This window comes from Oncorhynchus kisutch, linkage group LG2 (genome assembly GCF_002021735.2).
Source record: "Oncorhynchus kisutch isolate 150728-3 linkage group LG2, Okis_V2, whole genome shotgun sequence".
NCBI lineage: Eukaryota > Metazoa > Chordata > Actinopteri > Salmoniformes > Salmonidae > Oncorhynchus > Oncorhynchus kisutch.
The window spans coordinates 25,320,549-25,337,439 of record NC_034175.2 but is presented as its reverse complement, the minus strand read 5'-3'; the positions used below and the strand labels follow the sequence as shown (position 1 = coordinate 25,337,439).

The 16,891-nt window shown below is 44.0% G+C and overlaps 1 protein-coding gene and 1 pseudogene across 1 annotated transcript in view; both read left to right on the top strand.

Annotated features, from left to right (window-relative positions):
• Positions 1–303: 303 nt before the first annotated feature.
• LOC116352918 (uncharacterized) lies at positions 304–13,308 on the top strand (annotated as a pseudogene).
• A 996-nt stretch (positions 13,309–14,304) lies between these two features.
• LOC109903876 (PILR alpha-associated neural protein-like) overlaps positions 14,305–16,891 on the top strand; it is an 8,070-nt gene continuing 5,483 nt past the window's right edge. The window contains exons 1-3 of the mRNA XM_031791904.1: positions 14,305–14,633; positions 15,032–15,447; positions 16,050–16,128. Coding sequence (XP_031647764.1) covers positions 14,623–14,633; positions 15,032–15,447; positions 16,050–16,128 — 506 coding nt within the window. The 5' untranslated portion in view covers positions 14,305–14,622. The remainder of the gene's footprint in view (positions 14,634–15,031; positions 15,448–16,049; positions 16,129–16,891) is intronic.

Genomic DNA, 16,891 nt, shown 5'->3' with positions numbered 1-16,891 from the left:
AGCAGGAGGCCTCCATAGATATGAATAGAATTCTACAGTATTTCAATGAAATATTTCTAGGACAAAGTGACATGTATTTAAGTATTTTTGTTGTTGTAGTGGGTCAGTAACATTAGTACTCGCAAAAAAATATACTTTGTAGATCTGTTATTCGTATTTTTGATGTTTCGCTCACATAATATAATTTCAAAGTATACATTAAGGTGTCTGTAATATAATAATTGTGTCAAAAACGAATGTAAACATTCATAAATACATTTCTGTAGCTTCCAAAATATACTTTTACAATTGAGGAGTGCCAAGATGGCTGCGCGGTGGCTGCAACACAGCCCTGTCAGTCATTCAGGGTTTATACGAATCGTTGGGGGGGCACATAACAATAGTCTACAGTGGTCATTTTGTCTCCTTTCCTTCATCAACTTTGATCTGGAAAGACATAGGATCGGTGACAGTACTATAACGGATGGATGTCTAAGGATGTCTTTTATCAATCCATCTCTTCTCAGATCCGTCCGGATGAAGGAGGGGCGACGTTAGACTATTGCGACGTACCCAGGGAGATTTCTACGGTCGTTGCATGTTATTATTAACCTAAATGATGTTCAAACAAATCGCCCCCCCCACCCCCGCCCCTCCCCCTCCCCCATCTTCAGGTCTTCAGGAAGGCGGAGCTTCGCACCAGATTGGCTGAACTTCTGCTGCAGCTTTCTGGCCCCCAGCAAACTCCGGGGATTGTGGCAGAAGGAAAACATGAGGAGATGAAAAAGTGTAAGGAAAAAGAGAGAGAGAGGGAGGGAGAGATAGAGGGCGATAGGGGAGATTAGCATCCCTGTTCACAAACTGTAACATTCACTTTGATGCTTTGATCTGGCTTGAGTCTTGCCGACATAGGTCAAAGTCTTTCTTTCAAGGCATCCTAATGTATTGGGGTAGTAGAGGGGATAGTAAGTCATGTAGCCATCACTTAGGGATTCCTTCCACACAGTCACGACTGAGCACACTCTCCCAGGGCTTTGGAATATCAAGGGAATACCAGGGGAAATGTCATTATCACAAAGTAGTATGAAGACAAATGTATATTTATATGCACTCTGAGATTATACTTGTAATGAAAAGTGCTATAGAAATGTAATAAAGGATTATCATTGTTTGTAAGCTTGCTTGTGTGTCTATGGCTTAGCCTATGTACTGTCCTATATGTCTGTGCACTGTCTGTCAATTCACTCTAGGTATTTGGCGTGTCTTTTGTTGTTGCTCGGGCACAGTGGAGCCACCTCTGAGGCTCTTCCATCGCACAGTCCCTCTCCTACCAAGATCCCCAAAATCCTCAAGATCCCCAAGGGAGAAGCAGAGCCAACAGGCCGACAGAAGAAGACTGGCAGTCAGAAGGAGATGGTAACGAGGGGAGAGACAGGAAGAAGGGAGGAGACAGGAGGACGGAGAGAGACAGGAGCAGGGGGAGAGCAGTCAGAGCCCTGTCTAGCTGTGACCGACACAAGCCCCAAGGAAAACCAGGAAGGTGGGGTTATCTTTAAACTAGGGTTTGTTAGATAATGTAGACACATTCTCATACTCATTGGTATCTCACAAATGTACTGTGATTGAAGGAAAGGAAATATGGAAACAACTTGGTAGGCTCCCAGAAATCATATCACAAATAGTTTCAATCTGTCCTTCCCACTTGGGTTGTGTTCATTAGGGTCCATTGCGGGCACACTGTAGCAAAACGCTTCACAATGACCAACCAAAACAACCATTTCATAAGTTCAGATCGTACCTACCTGTTTCAGTTTTCTTCTGCTTCGTGCCTACTGAACACAAGCCTGATCTGTCTGTTTCTTAAAAACAGAATTAGTTGCACGCTCTAGAGCTGACAAATACGTGTACAGTAACTATTGATCAACTAAGGTTAGAGAAGTGATGAGTCAACCATGGCTGTTTTAGTCTCTCCCAATGTCCATTATCAGGCCGGAATTCACAAAGTGTCTCAGAATAGGAGTGCTGATCTAGGATTAGTTTAGCCTTTTAGGTAGTACTGAATAAGATTGTATAGACAGATCCTAGATCAGCACCTACTCTGAGATGCTTTGTGGGTACTTGCCCAGGTCCCTCCCTGTCTTATTCTTTATGATATTATTATTATAAAAACATTTTATTTAACTAGGCAAGTCAGTTAAAGAACAAATTCTTATTTACAATGACGCCTACACCTGCCAAACCCGGATGATGGTGGACCAATTGTGTGCCGCCCTATGGGACTCACAATCATGGCCGGATGTGATACAGCCTGGATTAGAACCAGGGACTGTAGTAACGCCTCTTGGACTGAGATGCAGTGCCTAGGATCAAGAGTGACACTCAAGTGTTTTAGTACTATATCTCTTGACACAATGATGAAAATAATCATGGCCTCTAAACCTTCAAGCTGCATACTGGACCCTATTCCAACTAAACTACTGAAAGAGCTGCTTCCTGTGCTTGGCCCTCCTATGTTGAACATAATAAACGGCTCTCTATCCACCGGATGTGTACCAAACTCACTAAAAGTGGCAGTAATAAAGCCTCTCTTGAAAAAGCCAAACTTTGACCTAGAAAATATAAAAAACTATCGGCCTATATTGAATCCTGAAGACAAACAATGTATACTAAACGCTTCAGTCTGGTTTTAGACCCCATCATAGCACTGAAACTGCACTTGTGAAGGTGGTAAATTACCTTTTAATGGCATCAGACCGAGGCTCTGCGTCTGTCCTCGTGCTCCTAGACCTTAGTGCTGCTTTTGATACCATCGATCACCACATTCTTTTGGAGAGATTGGAAACCCAAATTGGTCTACACGGACAAGTTCTGGCCTGGTTTAGATATTATCTGTCTGAAAGATATCAGTTTGTCTCTGTGAATGGTTTGTCTTCTGACAAATCAACTGTAAATTTCAGTGTTCCTCAAGGTTCTGTTTTAGGACCACTATTGTTTTCACTATATATTTTACCTCTTGGGGATGTCATTCGAAAACATAATGTTAACTTTCACTGCTATGCGGATGACACACAGCTGTACATTTCAATGAAACATGGTGACTACCTGGCATGATGACTCATTGCTGTCCCCAATCCACCTGGCTGTGCTGCTGCTCCAGTTTCAACTGTTCTGCCTGTGATTATTATTATTTGACCATGCTTGTCATTTATGAACATTTGAACATCTTGGCCATGTTCTGTTATAATCTCCACCCGGCACAGCCAGAAGAGGACTGGACACCCCTCATAGCCTGGTTCCTCTCTAGGTTTCTTCCTAGGTTTTGGCCTTTCTAGGGAGTTTTTCCTAGCCACCGTGCTTCTACACCTGCATTGCTTGCTGTTAGGGGTTTTAGGCTGGGTTTCTGTACAGCACTTTGAGATATCAGCTGATGTATGAAGGGCTATATAAGTAAATTTGATTTGATTTGCCTTAGGCCGCTGCGCCACTCAGGAGCCCCCTTAAAGGCAAAACGGATCCTAGATCAGTGTCTATTTTGACTTCATTCCCTCATAATGCCACCGCCTTTACGTGTGATGAATCGATGAAGAAGGTTGATGCAACCTGTCGGGTCCAAGTGGAACAACATCTTTGTTATTCTTTCTGATAGATATAACACCATTCTCCATGCACTGTAATTTACAAATTGATAAGAGCTAGGTAAAGAGATAGGTAAAGTAAGCCGCTAAGATAAGGGGATTGTAAATATTACTGACAATTGTTTCAGATCTATTTTAACTTATGATCGCTGGAGACAAATGTGAAACCAGTCATATGGAAGCATATCAACATATCAACTTTCCCACAGTGATGTTTATAAAATGTAAGCCTTGTAACTTGCAAGAATGACATTTGGAGACACAAACTATAGGCTTCTGTAGCCATGCGCAAATGAGTGTACAGCGCCAAACCTAGAGAGCTGATTTATGATTTCTAGAATGTTTTAATTATATTAAATCTGTATATATATTTAAATTTTTTGTTGTTGAATTTTTACCCCTTTTTCTCCCCAATTACGTGGTGTCCAATTGTTGTAGTGCTATCTTGTCTCATCGCTACAACTCCCGTACGGGCTCGGGAGAGACAAAGGTTGAAAGTCGTACGTCCTCCGATACACAACCCAACCTAGCCGCACTGCTTCTTAACACAGCGCGCATCCAACCCGGAAGCCAGCCACACCAATGTGTCGGAGGAAACACCGTGCAACCTTGGTTAGCGCGCACTGTGCCCGGCCCGTCGCTGGTGTCGCTGGTGCGCGATGAGACAAGGACATCCCTACCGATCAAGCCCTCCCTAACCCGGGCGAAGCTACGCCAATTGTGCGTAGCCCCATGGACCTCCCGGTCGTGGCCGGTTACGACAGAGCCTGGGCGCGAACCCAGAGTCTCTGATGGCACAGCTGGCGCTGCAATACAGCGCCCTTAACCACTGCGCCACCCGGGAGGCCCAAATCTGTATATTATTATGTATATTATTATATAACTGTCACATTAGTGTTAGTTTCCTTACATTTAAAGCTGTGACTTTAGTGTTAGTTTCCTTACATTTATAACTGTTACTAGTGTTAGTTTCCTTCCATTTATAACTGCCACTAGTGTTAGTCTCCTTACATTTATAACTGTCACATTAGTGTTAGTTTCCTTACATTTATAGCTGTCACTTTAGTGTTAGTTTCCTTACATTTATGAATGTCACCAGTGTTAGTATCTTTCCATTTATAACTGTCACTTTAGTGTTAGTTTCCTTACATTTATAACTGTCACTTTAGTGTTAGTTTCCTTACATTTATAAATGTCACTTTAGTGTTAGTATCCTTACATTTACAACTGTCACTAGTGTTAGTTTCCTTACATTTATAACTGTCACTAGTGTTAGTTTCCTTACATTTATAAATGTCACTAGTGTTAGTTTCCTTACATTTAGAACAGTCACTTTAGTGTTAGTTTCCTTACATTTAGAACAGTCACTAGTGTTAGTTTCCTTACATTTACAACTGTCACTAGTGTTAGTTTCCTTACATTTACAACTGTCACTAGTGTTAGTTTCCTTACATTTAGAACAGTCACTAGTGTTAGTTTCCTTACATTTACAAATGTCACTAGTGTAAGTTTCCTTACATTTACAACTGTCACTAGTGTTAGTTTCCTTACATTTAGAACAGTCACTTTAGTTTTAGTTTCCTTACATTTAGAACAGTCACTAGTGTTAGTTTCCTTACATTTAGAACAGTCACTTTAGTGTTAGTTTCCTTACATTTAGAACAGTCACTTTAGTGTTAGTTTCCTTACATTTAGAACAGTCACTTTAGTGTTAGTTTCCTTACATTTACAACTGTCACTAGTGTTAGTTTCCTTACATTTAGAACTGTCACTTTAGTGTTAGTTTCCTTACATTTATAACTGTCACTAGTGTTAGTTGCCTTATATTTACAACTGTCACTAGTGTTAGTTTCCTTACATTTATAACTGTTCCAAGTGTTTGTTTCCTTACATTTATAACTGTCACTATTGTTAGTTTCAATGTGTTTTGAAATTGACCAAGTGGTGCTAAAAAGGAGATGAATATGTGTGTCCTTACATGACTTTCTTTCATTGACCCCTAATATTCTGAACAGTTCTCTCAATATATTCTAGTGAGTCTGTCGACTAAATTCTATTTAAAGCTACACCAAATTTAAAGGGATGGCTTTATATAAATGTACTGAAACCCCTATTGAGTGAAAACTCCAGGGGTAATCTGTCAGCCATTAAGGGGAAGGATTTTCAGTGGTTGATTTAAATTGATTCAGCGCATGCAAAGGAACCAAACCAAAAAGCCTGTTACGCACCTGCACAAAGCGTGTTACGCACACACATCTGAATACCAACTACTGAGAAGTGCATAGGAAAGGCGTGCAAGTCTGAATTTGTCCCTTTGTAAAAAAAAGTTCACGCAAGATCACGTAAAAAAGTTCACGCAAGACTTGGGTGATTATGATGGGTCCCTTTTTTTTCAGATGCCGTGTTTCCATCTCTCAAAGCATCATGGGAGAAAGCCATGTTTCGCTTGAGGACGATGGAGGGTCACAGTGACATCATCACCTGTGTGGTTGCCGTTGACAACCTGGTGAGGGAGTCATTCTCCGATTTAATAACAGATCTCATAACTGTGAACAATTCAATGAATCACTTTCTCTCTCCCTCCTCCTCTCTCTGTAACTCTGACATGCTAACTTTCTCCTCTACCACTGAGAGCCATTCTCGCATAAACAGAGTGTTATTGAGCTACTTGAACCTTGTCTGCTTTCACTCTCATGGTCTCTCTCTGTCGCTCTCTCTCTCTCTCTCACACTCATTTCATCGCTCTCCGATGTTCTCGCCATCTCTCTCTCTCTCTCTCTATTTCTCTCTCTCTCAGTCGAGACACAACAGTAAAGTTGTGTGATGGTTCCTACGGCAACAGAGCAGCTTGCCCCTCCGCCTGAGTACTGTAGGAGACTAGGTAGGGAATGGACGCACACACACACACACACACACACACACACACACACACACACACACACACACAACTATGTCTTACTATACTAACCCTAACTCCTAACCCTAATCCTAACCCCTAATTCTAACCCTAAACCTAACCACTAATCCCTAATTCTAACCCTAACCCTTACCCTAAACCCTAAGCCTAAAATAGCCTGTATACAAGTGAGGACTGGTTTACTATTCGTGTGAGGACTTCTGGTACTCACAAGTATAGTAGAACGTGTACACACACTCACACACACACACACACACACACACACACACACACACACACACACCCTTACTCTCAGTCAGGCATCCTGATTTCAGGCTGTGTAATTATAGTTTTAGTTCATCAGGTCAAATCCACGGAGAGGACTAGCAGCAGACACTCTGGGTTACTCTCATTCTGACTGAAGGAGGGATCGTTCCACTACTTGAACTTCTCTGCCCTTTCTGTCTCTCCTCCCACGCTCCCCCTCTCCGTATCTCTATCTCACTCTCTCCAGGTTTTTTTGCTCAGGCTTACATTGCCAAGACGAGAACTCGGGAACATATCATATTAAATCAATAACAACATGGATGATAATTATATGCATACTGACTATGGACTGTACAATGATAACAACACACACACACACACACACACACACACACACACACACACACACACACACGCACACACACACACACACAGTCTGAGCCCTACAGCTTTGTCTGGGTGAGTGTGCCTACGTGTTTGCATGTGCCTACGTTATTGTCTTGTGGACAATTAAATCAGTGTTCCCCTCTCTCCGTCCAGGCCAGTGTGTAAAGTCCATCTATACCTTTAACGTGGCGATGGCTACATCATCACTGGATCAGGTTTGTGTGGATGCAATTTCTGTGGGGGGGGGGGGGGGGGGCGTATGTGTGTGTACTCAGTAGACCAGGGGTAGACAACCCTGTTCCTGTTGTGCCACAGGCACTGCATGATTCTGTTCCAACTGGGCACCACTCCTGACCAACCGAGCTAATTGATCAGAGTTCAGCGATTGCCTACATTCAACACACCTGGTCTTCCAGGTTGGTTAAATCGAAAACATGAAGTGCCTGCGGCACTCCAGAACCAGGGTTGCCTAACCCTGCGGTAGACAGTTAGTGTAGTCAGACTGATAGAGGCAGACAAGAGAGGAGACTCAGGATCACAGGTATTTATGCGAGCCATCAGTAATGTCTGCCAGCAACTGTCAGGCCTAGTTAACCTCTCTTTCTCTCCCTGACTCTCTCTAGCTCTCTCTTGCTCTTTACCATCCCTCCCCTTCTCTCTTTTCCCGTAGTCCGTCTCTCTCTCCCTCTCTCCCTCCATCTCGCTCTCTCTCTCTCACTCCTCCTCCCTTCACCCCCCTCTCTCTCTCTGTCTGTCTGCAGATGGGGGTAAAGTTCAGACCTGGAGCTGGCAAACCATGGACAACTGTCAATCAATCAAACCAAACGAGGAGGCTGTGACCTCCCTGCAGGTGGCTGCCATAATCAAGAGCCAATAGTGTCACATTCTAGGCTTTTAAGCTATAGTGCTTCTATAACTATGGTTGTGTTCAAACAGAAGAAAATGGACTGAAACTGGTCCAATAACAAACAATCCTTTTGTTTTCTGTTGTGCGCCCCAATGAACATAAACTTGTGTTTTCATCAAGGCCTTGCTGAAATTAAAGCAAATATTTCCGCACCATTGCCAGATCTGTGTGTGCTTTGGCCAACGTAGTTGTTGTTGTCACGCCAAATACATTGGCTGAGGCAGAAACAAAAATGCTGCCTGGAGGAACAAATATCTTGTCCTCCTTATAGGCTACACACTTGTAGGCAGTGTGGAAATAAATGATTGAAAATAAATTATTAAGTTAGATATATAGATTCCAAAGAAGTTCAAAAGAGTATTCAGTGCTCTTTTCCTCGTTCTTCATTACTTTCAAATATAAATGCATTATATTTGCTAGGATAGAGGATCAGAAATGGTATGTTTGGCTATACATACTTTGTAAGGTTCCGTGGGGACGTAAGCTGTTTAAATACATGGTTTAAAGGTCCCATGCAGCTGATTTGTCTCAATATCAAATCGTTTCTTGGTAACAACGAAGTACCTTTTGCTGTGATTGTTTTCAATTAAAATGGTCAAATAGTAACAAAAATGGCTTCTTAGCAAAGAGACAATTCTGTCTGGGAAATGGTCTGAGTGGGGAGGGGAAAACTGAAATCTAGCTGTTATTGGTAGAGAGATTCTTAGATATAAGAGATTCTTTAATCTTTCTTATTGGTCTATTAACTCATTTGTCACCATCCCACCAAAACAGGCTGACATTTTTGGCGGCCTTTTCAAACAGCATTATAAGGCCGTTATCGTAATTTGAGCAATTTCATAGTATTATTCAAACATCATAGTCTGGAAATATATAAAACACAAGAAAATCGTGTTTTTGACTGCCCTGGGCCTTTAAGACTTATTACATTTATGTAGTGTTACCTGCTCAACACAGTTAGGCCAAAGCAGTGAAAGCACCATCCCCACATTTGTTCAGTAATCAAGCAAAACCATGTGAAACCACGTACACACGCACGCAAGCATGCATACACGCACACACACACGCACGCACGCACACACACACACACACACACACACACACACACACACACACACACACACACACACACACACACACACACACACACACACACACACACACACACACACACACACACACACACACACACACACACACACACACACACACCGTATCCATGCATTGTATTCAGCCACTGCATCCTGTCTCCATGACAACTGCCCCCTATCTATCCTCCACAGTCCCAGGGTCCCCTGATGTTCAGCAGCTCAGCAGAGGGTGGGGTGTCTGTGTGGGAGGGGCTCTGCACCAACCACGACCCCCTGCAGCTGTTACATCCTTGGGATGCAATGGTAACGGGCTGCGGGAGTCAGGGAGTTCGTCTGACCCTCAGTCCCCGTGGTGACAGGCTCTCCGTTGCCTACGGCAGAGCCAACCCCGGGATCCTTGAGGATAGGTGAGAAGCAGTGAGTGTGTGTGTGTGTGTGTGTGTGTGTGTGTGTGTGTGTGTGTGTGTGTGTGTGTGTGTGTGTGTGTGTGTGTGTGTGTGTGTGTGTGTGTGTGTGTGTGTGTGTGTGTGTGTGTGTGTGTGTGTGTGCGTGTGCGCACTATATAGAAGAGCCAGTTTAATACGGTTCTGTGCTAGACCTTACAGATCTGTGTACTATCTGATGTTTACCGTTCCGCTGTCTAATCACCACAGGCACCGTGTCCAGGCTAACCAATCACAGCAGCTTCGCTGGAGAAAGAGATTGTGTACATCAGACAGTGCTACTCATTATTGACTCATGCTTTGATTAGGCAGATGGGGAAAGGACCTTGAACTGTGAAAACTAACACAACTGGTTGTTCCCTGAATATTATAGTACAGTTGCCAACCTATAGAGCCACGCTGTTCGTAGAATGCATCGTTCTCTAAATCTGTTTCGGTTTTCATCAACTTTTTTTCTCTACTTCTCTCCTTCCCCTCTCTCTCTCTCTCTTTCTCTCTCTCTCTCCCTCCTTTTCTCCTTCCATCTCTCCCAGTGTTCTCTCTACCTCAGTGCAGGTACCTGGCCTCGCTGACCTGTGCAGATGCTCCGGGAATCGTCTGCTTTGCGGCATGGCTCACGGGCAGTGAGGGTCACCGCTGGGTCACCGGGGGTTGTGCCCTTGCGGTGTGGGAGCAGCTCCCCAGCTCCGGGAAGCACCTTTCTGTCAGTACTCATCTAGATGGATGAATACTGATCTGATGATTTAATGATTTGCAGAAATAGAGCTTTTTTATGGGTGCACCTGACAGAAAGTTCACTATCACTCGTGTGTCCCTATCCTCACTTCTTCATGTACTGTACACTAAACCAAGGTCAGTTGAATGGTTGTTGGTTTGTTTAACACGTAGGACAGTGTAGAATAACAGGGAAGAGAAGAGAGTTTCTTCCGAAGCAGCGATGGAACTGGGATTTGATCCCATGCGAGCAGGCTACTGACACACGAATACCACAATGGAAGTACGCCTTCAGGCTTTATCGTGTTTTAATAGACACTGACAGTCATTTTTTTAATGTACGTAATGTTATCTCTGGCTAGAGCAGCCTGACACTTTTAATTATCAAATCAATTCAATTCCTATATTTATGCTGAGGGGGTGGTGCTAATCATTAGACCACCCCAGGCCACAGTTTAAAGAATATTAATAAAAAGTAATATATATGCAACAGTATAACAAGAACAATATGGAGTGTCGGTGTCTATTTGAGCAATAAGGCACGAGGGGGTGTGGTATATGGCCGATATACCATGGCTAAACTATAAACTGGTTACCAACGTAATTAGAGCAGTAAAAGTAACTGTTTTGCCATACCCGTGGTACACGGTCTGTCAGCCAATCAGCATTCAGGGCTCAACCCACCCAGTTTATAATGGTGATGTTGTCACAGGGGTGATGTCACAGGGGTGATGTCACAACAAAGCGAGACAATCCATTGGACGCTTCCATGACGGAATCAGAGGGAGATTCCGAGGAGGACAGTGATGGTGAGGAGTGGGGTGACAGCGGGCTGAAACATACGCACAAGTAATATACAGTTGAAGTCGGAAGTTTACATACACTTAGGTTGGAGTCATTAAAACTTGTTTTTCAACAACTCCACAAAAATCTTGTTAACAAACTATAGTTTTGGCAAGTCGGTTAGGACATCTACTTTGTGCATGACACAAGTCATTTTTCCAACAATTGTTCACAGACAGATTATTTCACTTATAATTCACTGTATCACGGGGCGGCTGGGTAGCCTAGTGGTTAGAGCATTGGACTAGTAACCGGAAGGTTGCAAGTTCAAACCCCCGAGCTGACAAGGTACAAATCTGTCGTTCTGCCCCTGAACAGGCAGTTAACCCACTGTTCCTAGGCCATCATTGAAAATAAGAATTTGTTCTTAACTGACTTGCCTGGTTAAATAAAGGTTAAAAAGAAATAAAAAAATCACAATTCCAGTGGGTCAGAAGTTTATATACTGTATACTAAATTGACTGTGCCTTTAAACAGCTTGGAAAATTCCAGAAAATGATGTCATGGCTTTAGAAGCTTCTGATAGGCTCATTGACATAATTTGAGTCAATTGGAGGTGTGGATGTATTTCAAGGCCTAACTTCAAACTCAGTGGCTCTTTGCTTGACATCATGGGAAAATCAGAAGAAATCAGCCAAGATCTCAGAAAAAAATTGTAGACCTCCATGAGTCTGGTTCATCCTTGGGAGCAATTTACAAATTCCAAATTAATTTGTACAAACAATAGTAAGCAAATATAAACACCATGGGACCACACAGCCGTCATTCCGCTCAGGAAGGAGTCGTGTTCTGTCTCCTAGAGATGAACGTACTTTGGTGTGAAAAGTGCAAATCAATCCCAGAACAACAGCAAAGGACATTGTGAAGACGCTGGAGGAAACAGGTACAAAAGTATCTATATCCACAGTAAAACGAGTCCTATATCAACATAATCTGAAAGGCCCCTCAGCAAGGAAGAAGCCGCTGCTCCAAAACCGCCATAAAAAAGCCAAACTACAGATTGCAACTGCACATGGGGACAAAGATCGTACTTTTTGGAGAAACAAAATTAGAGCTGTTTGGCCATAATGACCATTGTTATGTTTGGAGGAAAAAGGGGGAGGCTTGCAAGCCCGTGAATCACGGGGGTGTCAGCATCATGTTGTGGGGGTGCTTTGCTGCAGGAGGGACTGGTGCACTTCACAAAATAGATGGCATCATGAGGGAGGAAAATTATGTGGATATATTGAAGCAACATCTCAGACATCAGTCAGGAAGTTAAAGCTTGGTCGCAAATGGGTCTTCCAAGTGGACAATGACCCCAAGCATACTTCCAGAGTTGTGGCAAAATGGCTTAAGGACAGCAAAGTCAAGGAATTGGAGTGGCCATCACAAAGCCCTGACCTCAATCCCATAGAAAATGTGTGGGCAGAACTGTGAATGTATTTGGCTAAGGTGTATGTAAACCTCCGACTTCAACTGTACATACAGTAGATCAGAAAAACTCAAAGCAACACGTCTCCAAGGGTTTCTACTACAAAAAGCCATTGGTTCAAAGTGTCTTCTTTAGCTCCAGCTGTAGACAAATCTATATAAATCACCTCCCAAAAAGTAGCTGTAAGAATATATCTAAGTAACTTCAAGACTGATCGCTTTGATAAAGATATGGACCTGATTCAATCCGTAGCGCTGAAGACCTGCACTACAGAGGGGTAGAAGTGTAAAAGCAATGCATTCACGGCAAACGCAAACGCATGTGTCGCATCAATCGGAAATGACCTACAGCGAAGTTCTTCAGCGCTACGCATTGAATCGAGCCCTAAAGATTGAACATGTCAACTTATTAAAAGAACATGAACTGAAAAAGGAAAGTTTTGGTCCATTGTTAGCTGTTGCTGTTTTATTTTCTCTGAGGAAATAATCACTATCAACAGGTTCCTGCTGTATTCCTAAGTATCTATATCATTGTATATCTATATCAATCACAAATCCATTATTCATCCACCGTTAGACACATGTTTAACTATGACTCCCCACGTTACTGTAGATTACGATGATGACAAAGAAGAGGACTACACATCCCAAGATGCATCAGAGTCGGGCTCAACATCGGGGCTTCGCTGTGTTCTCCAGTGAGAGCCAGTTTTACGCCACCCGCCACCACTAAGCTCAAGACGCTGCGCCTCACAGCATGAAGAGCAATGAAGGCGAGAGGAAGGGAGTGAAGGGGACAGAGGAGAAGGAGAGAGAGGGGGGGAGTGAAGTGTGACAGATTGAGAGAGTGGTGGAAAGAGAGCATACGGAGAGGGAGTGGGTGCGAGCGAGAGACAGATAATTGTCTATGTAAATGTTGTTGTTTCATGTGTGCAATAAAGCTGTCATGCTGTGACCTTCCTGCCTCCAAACATTTCTCCCTCATATTGTGGTGTCACCTCGTTTATTATGAAGACTAGTTATGCTGCTCATCACCCCACTCAACCTGTCCTTGTGTAAATGAATGTATATTAATTTTCCTCCACCTCTCTGCCGCGCCACTCCCATGGCTTGTCTCAGTTTTTTCGAAACAGAACAGAATAAATGTTTTCCTCTGCTCCCAAAATGAGAGTTTTCATGTCATTTTCTGGATCTTCATTATTAAATTTTTTTTTGCTCTCCATTTAATTGAACGAGTTGAAAGCGTAATAAGCATTTCAAATCTCTTTCCTACAGTCTCCACTCCGTCCTCCTCCTCTCTCTCTCTCTCTCTGACTCTACATGTCTCTGTCGCTAAGGCAACCAATGCCTTTTCCTACTCGCTCTCTATATCTCCCCCTTTCTCACTGTCTCGCTCATTCCCTCTCTCTTCAGCCAGAGGTAGGCATGTTAACTGGTATCTGTCTGAGTGAATGTGGTGTGCGTGCTGGTGTGACAGTGAGTTGTCTGCTGGTGGGTGTGTGTGTGTGAGAGAGAGCGAGCGATAGAGCGTGTGTTCCTGTCTGTGTTTGACTGAGTGACAGTGGTAGTAGATATGAAGTAAATCTTTCTCGAGCTAATAGTAGCAGCACGTTGGCTACGTGTGTGCCTATGAGGAATGTTTTGTGCACAGGTGTGTGCGTGCAAGTCTGATGAGCCAACTGTATTAGCATGTGGCATAATTAAGCGCTCATTTTGGACAGCCAGGACTGAGAGAGAGAGGGAGATGTGTGTGTATTCCTGTACTGCCGCCTATGAGTGTCTGTTAACGTTTTCAATAACAATCAGTGTCAAAAGAGAAGTGAACTCTCTCTCTCTCTCTCTCTCTCTCTTTCTTTCTCTCTCTCTCTCTCTCTCTCTCTCTCTCTCTCTCTCTCTCTCTCTCTCTCCTCTCTCTCTCTCTCTCTCTCTCTCCTCTCTCTCTCTCTCTCTCTCTCTCTCTCTCTTTCTTCCTCTCTTTTCTGTTTTTCTTTCCTCCCAGAGAGAGAGATGATCGGAGGATTGGGGGCTCAGTGAACAGAACAAAGCGATGGAGAGATGGTAAGATGGAGAGAGTGAGCAGATGTTAAGACAGACACAGTCAGACCCTCTGGTTGTATGCATGTTGCATGAGGAGTCCAGTTGGACAATGCATTTGTAATGTTTCTCAATTCTCTTTCTGTCTCCTTTTCTCTCCCACCTCTTTCTGCTTCTCTTTATTTCTGCCACCGTCTCACTCTTCTTTTCTCTCCTTCCTTCCTTCCTTCCTTCCTTCCTTCCTTCCTTCCTTCCTTCCTTCCTTCCTTCCTTCCTTCCTTCCTTCCTTCCTTCCTTCCTTCCTTCCTTCCTTCCTTCCTTCCTTCCTTCCTTCCTTCCTTCCTTCCTTCCTTCCTTCCTTCCTTCCTTCCTTCCTTCCTTCCTTCCTTCCTTCCTTCCTTCCTTCCTTCTCTCTTTCTCAGCTCCATCTCTCCTGTCAAACGACTGATCACCCTCCGCTGCCTTTTCTTCCTCCTGGTTGCCGTGGTGACGCGACCCTCAACCTGTAACCGTGACGACGAGGGCGAGGGGCAGGTGGAGGCCCTCTCGGCCCAGCTGTCCGTCCCAGAACAGGTCACACCCACCCCTATTTGGTCCGTGGACTGGGGCCCCACACTATCCCTGGAGGACGAGACGCATCACATCCTGTCCAGCCAGGAAGCGGACCTGCACCACCACGGCCATGAAGTCCCCATGACAACCGCCGAGGCCTGGCCGCATCATCAGAGTGCACCGGGCAGTGCTTTGCCCCAGGAGCCCCTGGACCTTCTGGAGGCCCCAGATGCAGAGGGAGTGGAGGATGGAGGAAGTGAGCCGGAGGAGAGAGAGCCTGAGGAAGGTGGGCACCGTAGAAATCAGTAAAGATTAAAGACAGAAAGGATTTGTGTTGGTGGGCATGAGAACAGAGTGTTTTGGAACAAAGACATCAGAAGAACACTGGGGGCATCAGGGAGTAACTTCAATTCCCGCTGGGCTGGCTTTGTGTGGATGGATGGCTGCGTCTTGGTGATGGAGAATGCTTAATAGAGTTTTCTGAACTCACAAAAACACACACAAAGGAAATGGGTGACATCACACACCAAGCGATGGAATGGATGACTTCATCGGCTCATTCTCTTTTGAGTTGCTTTACTGACAGTATGGTAACTCTCTAAAAGCAGAGTTGTGTTTTTTTCTTACATCATTGCAGTTGACCTGGGTTATATTCATAAGGCACCAAACGGAAGAAAAATGACTGAAACAGGGACGGTCTACCTGGACTTGTCCAATAAGAAACGCTCATTTTTGTTTACAGTTGTAAAACATTTCAAAGCGTTCTCCGTTGCATGCTCTAATACACATGACTCTGGCTTTCTTCTGTTGTGCTGATTTGATTGTTCCTTCTATTGTTCTGATTTCCAACCATGTGAAAGGTAACTCCTCTGTGTGTGTGTCCTCCAGTGGACCCTCAGTTCTACGTCACAGTGACCATCTCCTCTCTGCTCATCCTGACTGCAGTCATCATAACGGTCAAACTCTGGTAAGAATCCTCTCTCTTTCCCCCATCCATCCACCTCCTTTCTTTCTCTTTCTAACCCTTCTCTGACACATATTTTTTTTATGTACATCATGGAACTTCACCGGTGTTATTTGTTTTGAACGTGGGAATGCTTCAAGTCAGATCTAGGTAGCGGGTGAAAAATACCTTCCCAATGTTTAAAGGCTTTCAGAGGTTTAAAGGTGACTCAATTTCAACCACTTGAGGTGTTGATATCCACGACGCTCTGTTGCTACATGCCGGTAGCATCGAAACAGTTTGAGTGTTTTCTCTATTGTTGTCATGTGACGTTTGATGTATCGTTCACCTATAAAATCCGCTGGGGGTGTGTGTCGTGCATCCTCTAACATGAAATGGAAACGCCGATCTCTGGATTGTAGAGCGGGGCTCGTGCTCATCGCTTCAGTTATTCGACAGTGGGAGGTCTCTTCTTTCCACCTGCTCTCTCACTAATTCACTCCTCCTGTTCTCCCGTTGGTCTCTCAATCTCTTTCCCCTGCTTCCCCTTTCTTACCTTCTGTCACTCTTCATTTCTCTCCCTCGTTCCTGCCTCCCCTCTCTCTTTTCAACTCCCCCCTCTCTCTCGTTCTCTCTCGTTCTCGTTCTCTCTCTCTCTCTCTTTCTCAACCCCATTCCTCATCCTTTACTTTAATTTAGCTTCATCGCCTTTCTGGTTGATCCTTGATCGTCACATAGCATTCTTATCTTCTTCCCCAGTCTCCTATCACTCCCAGCTCCAGATCCT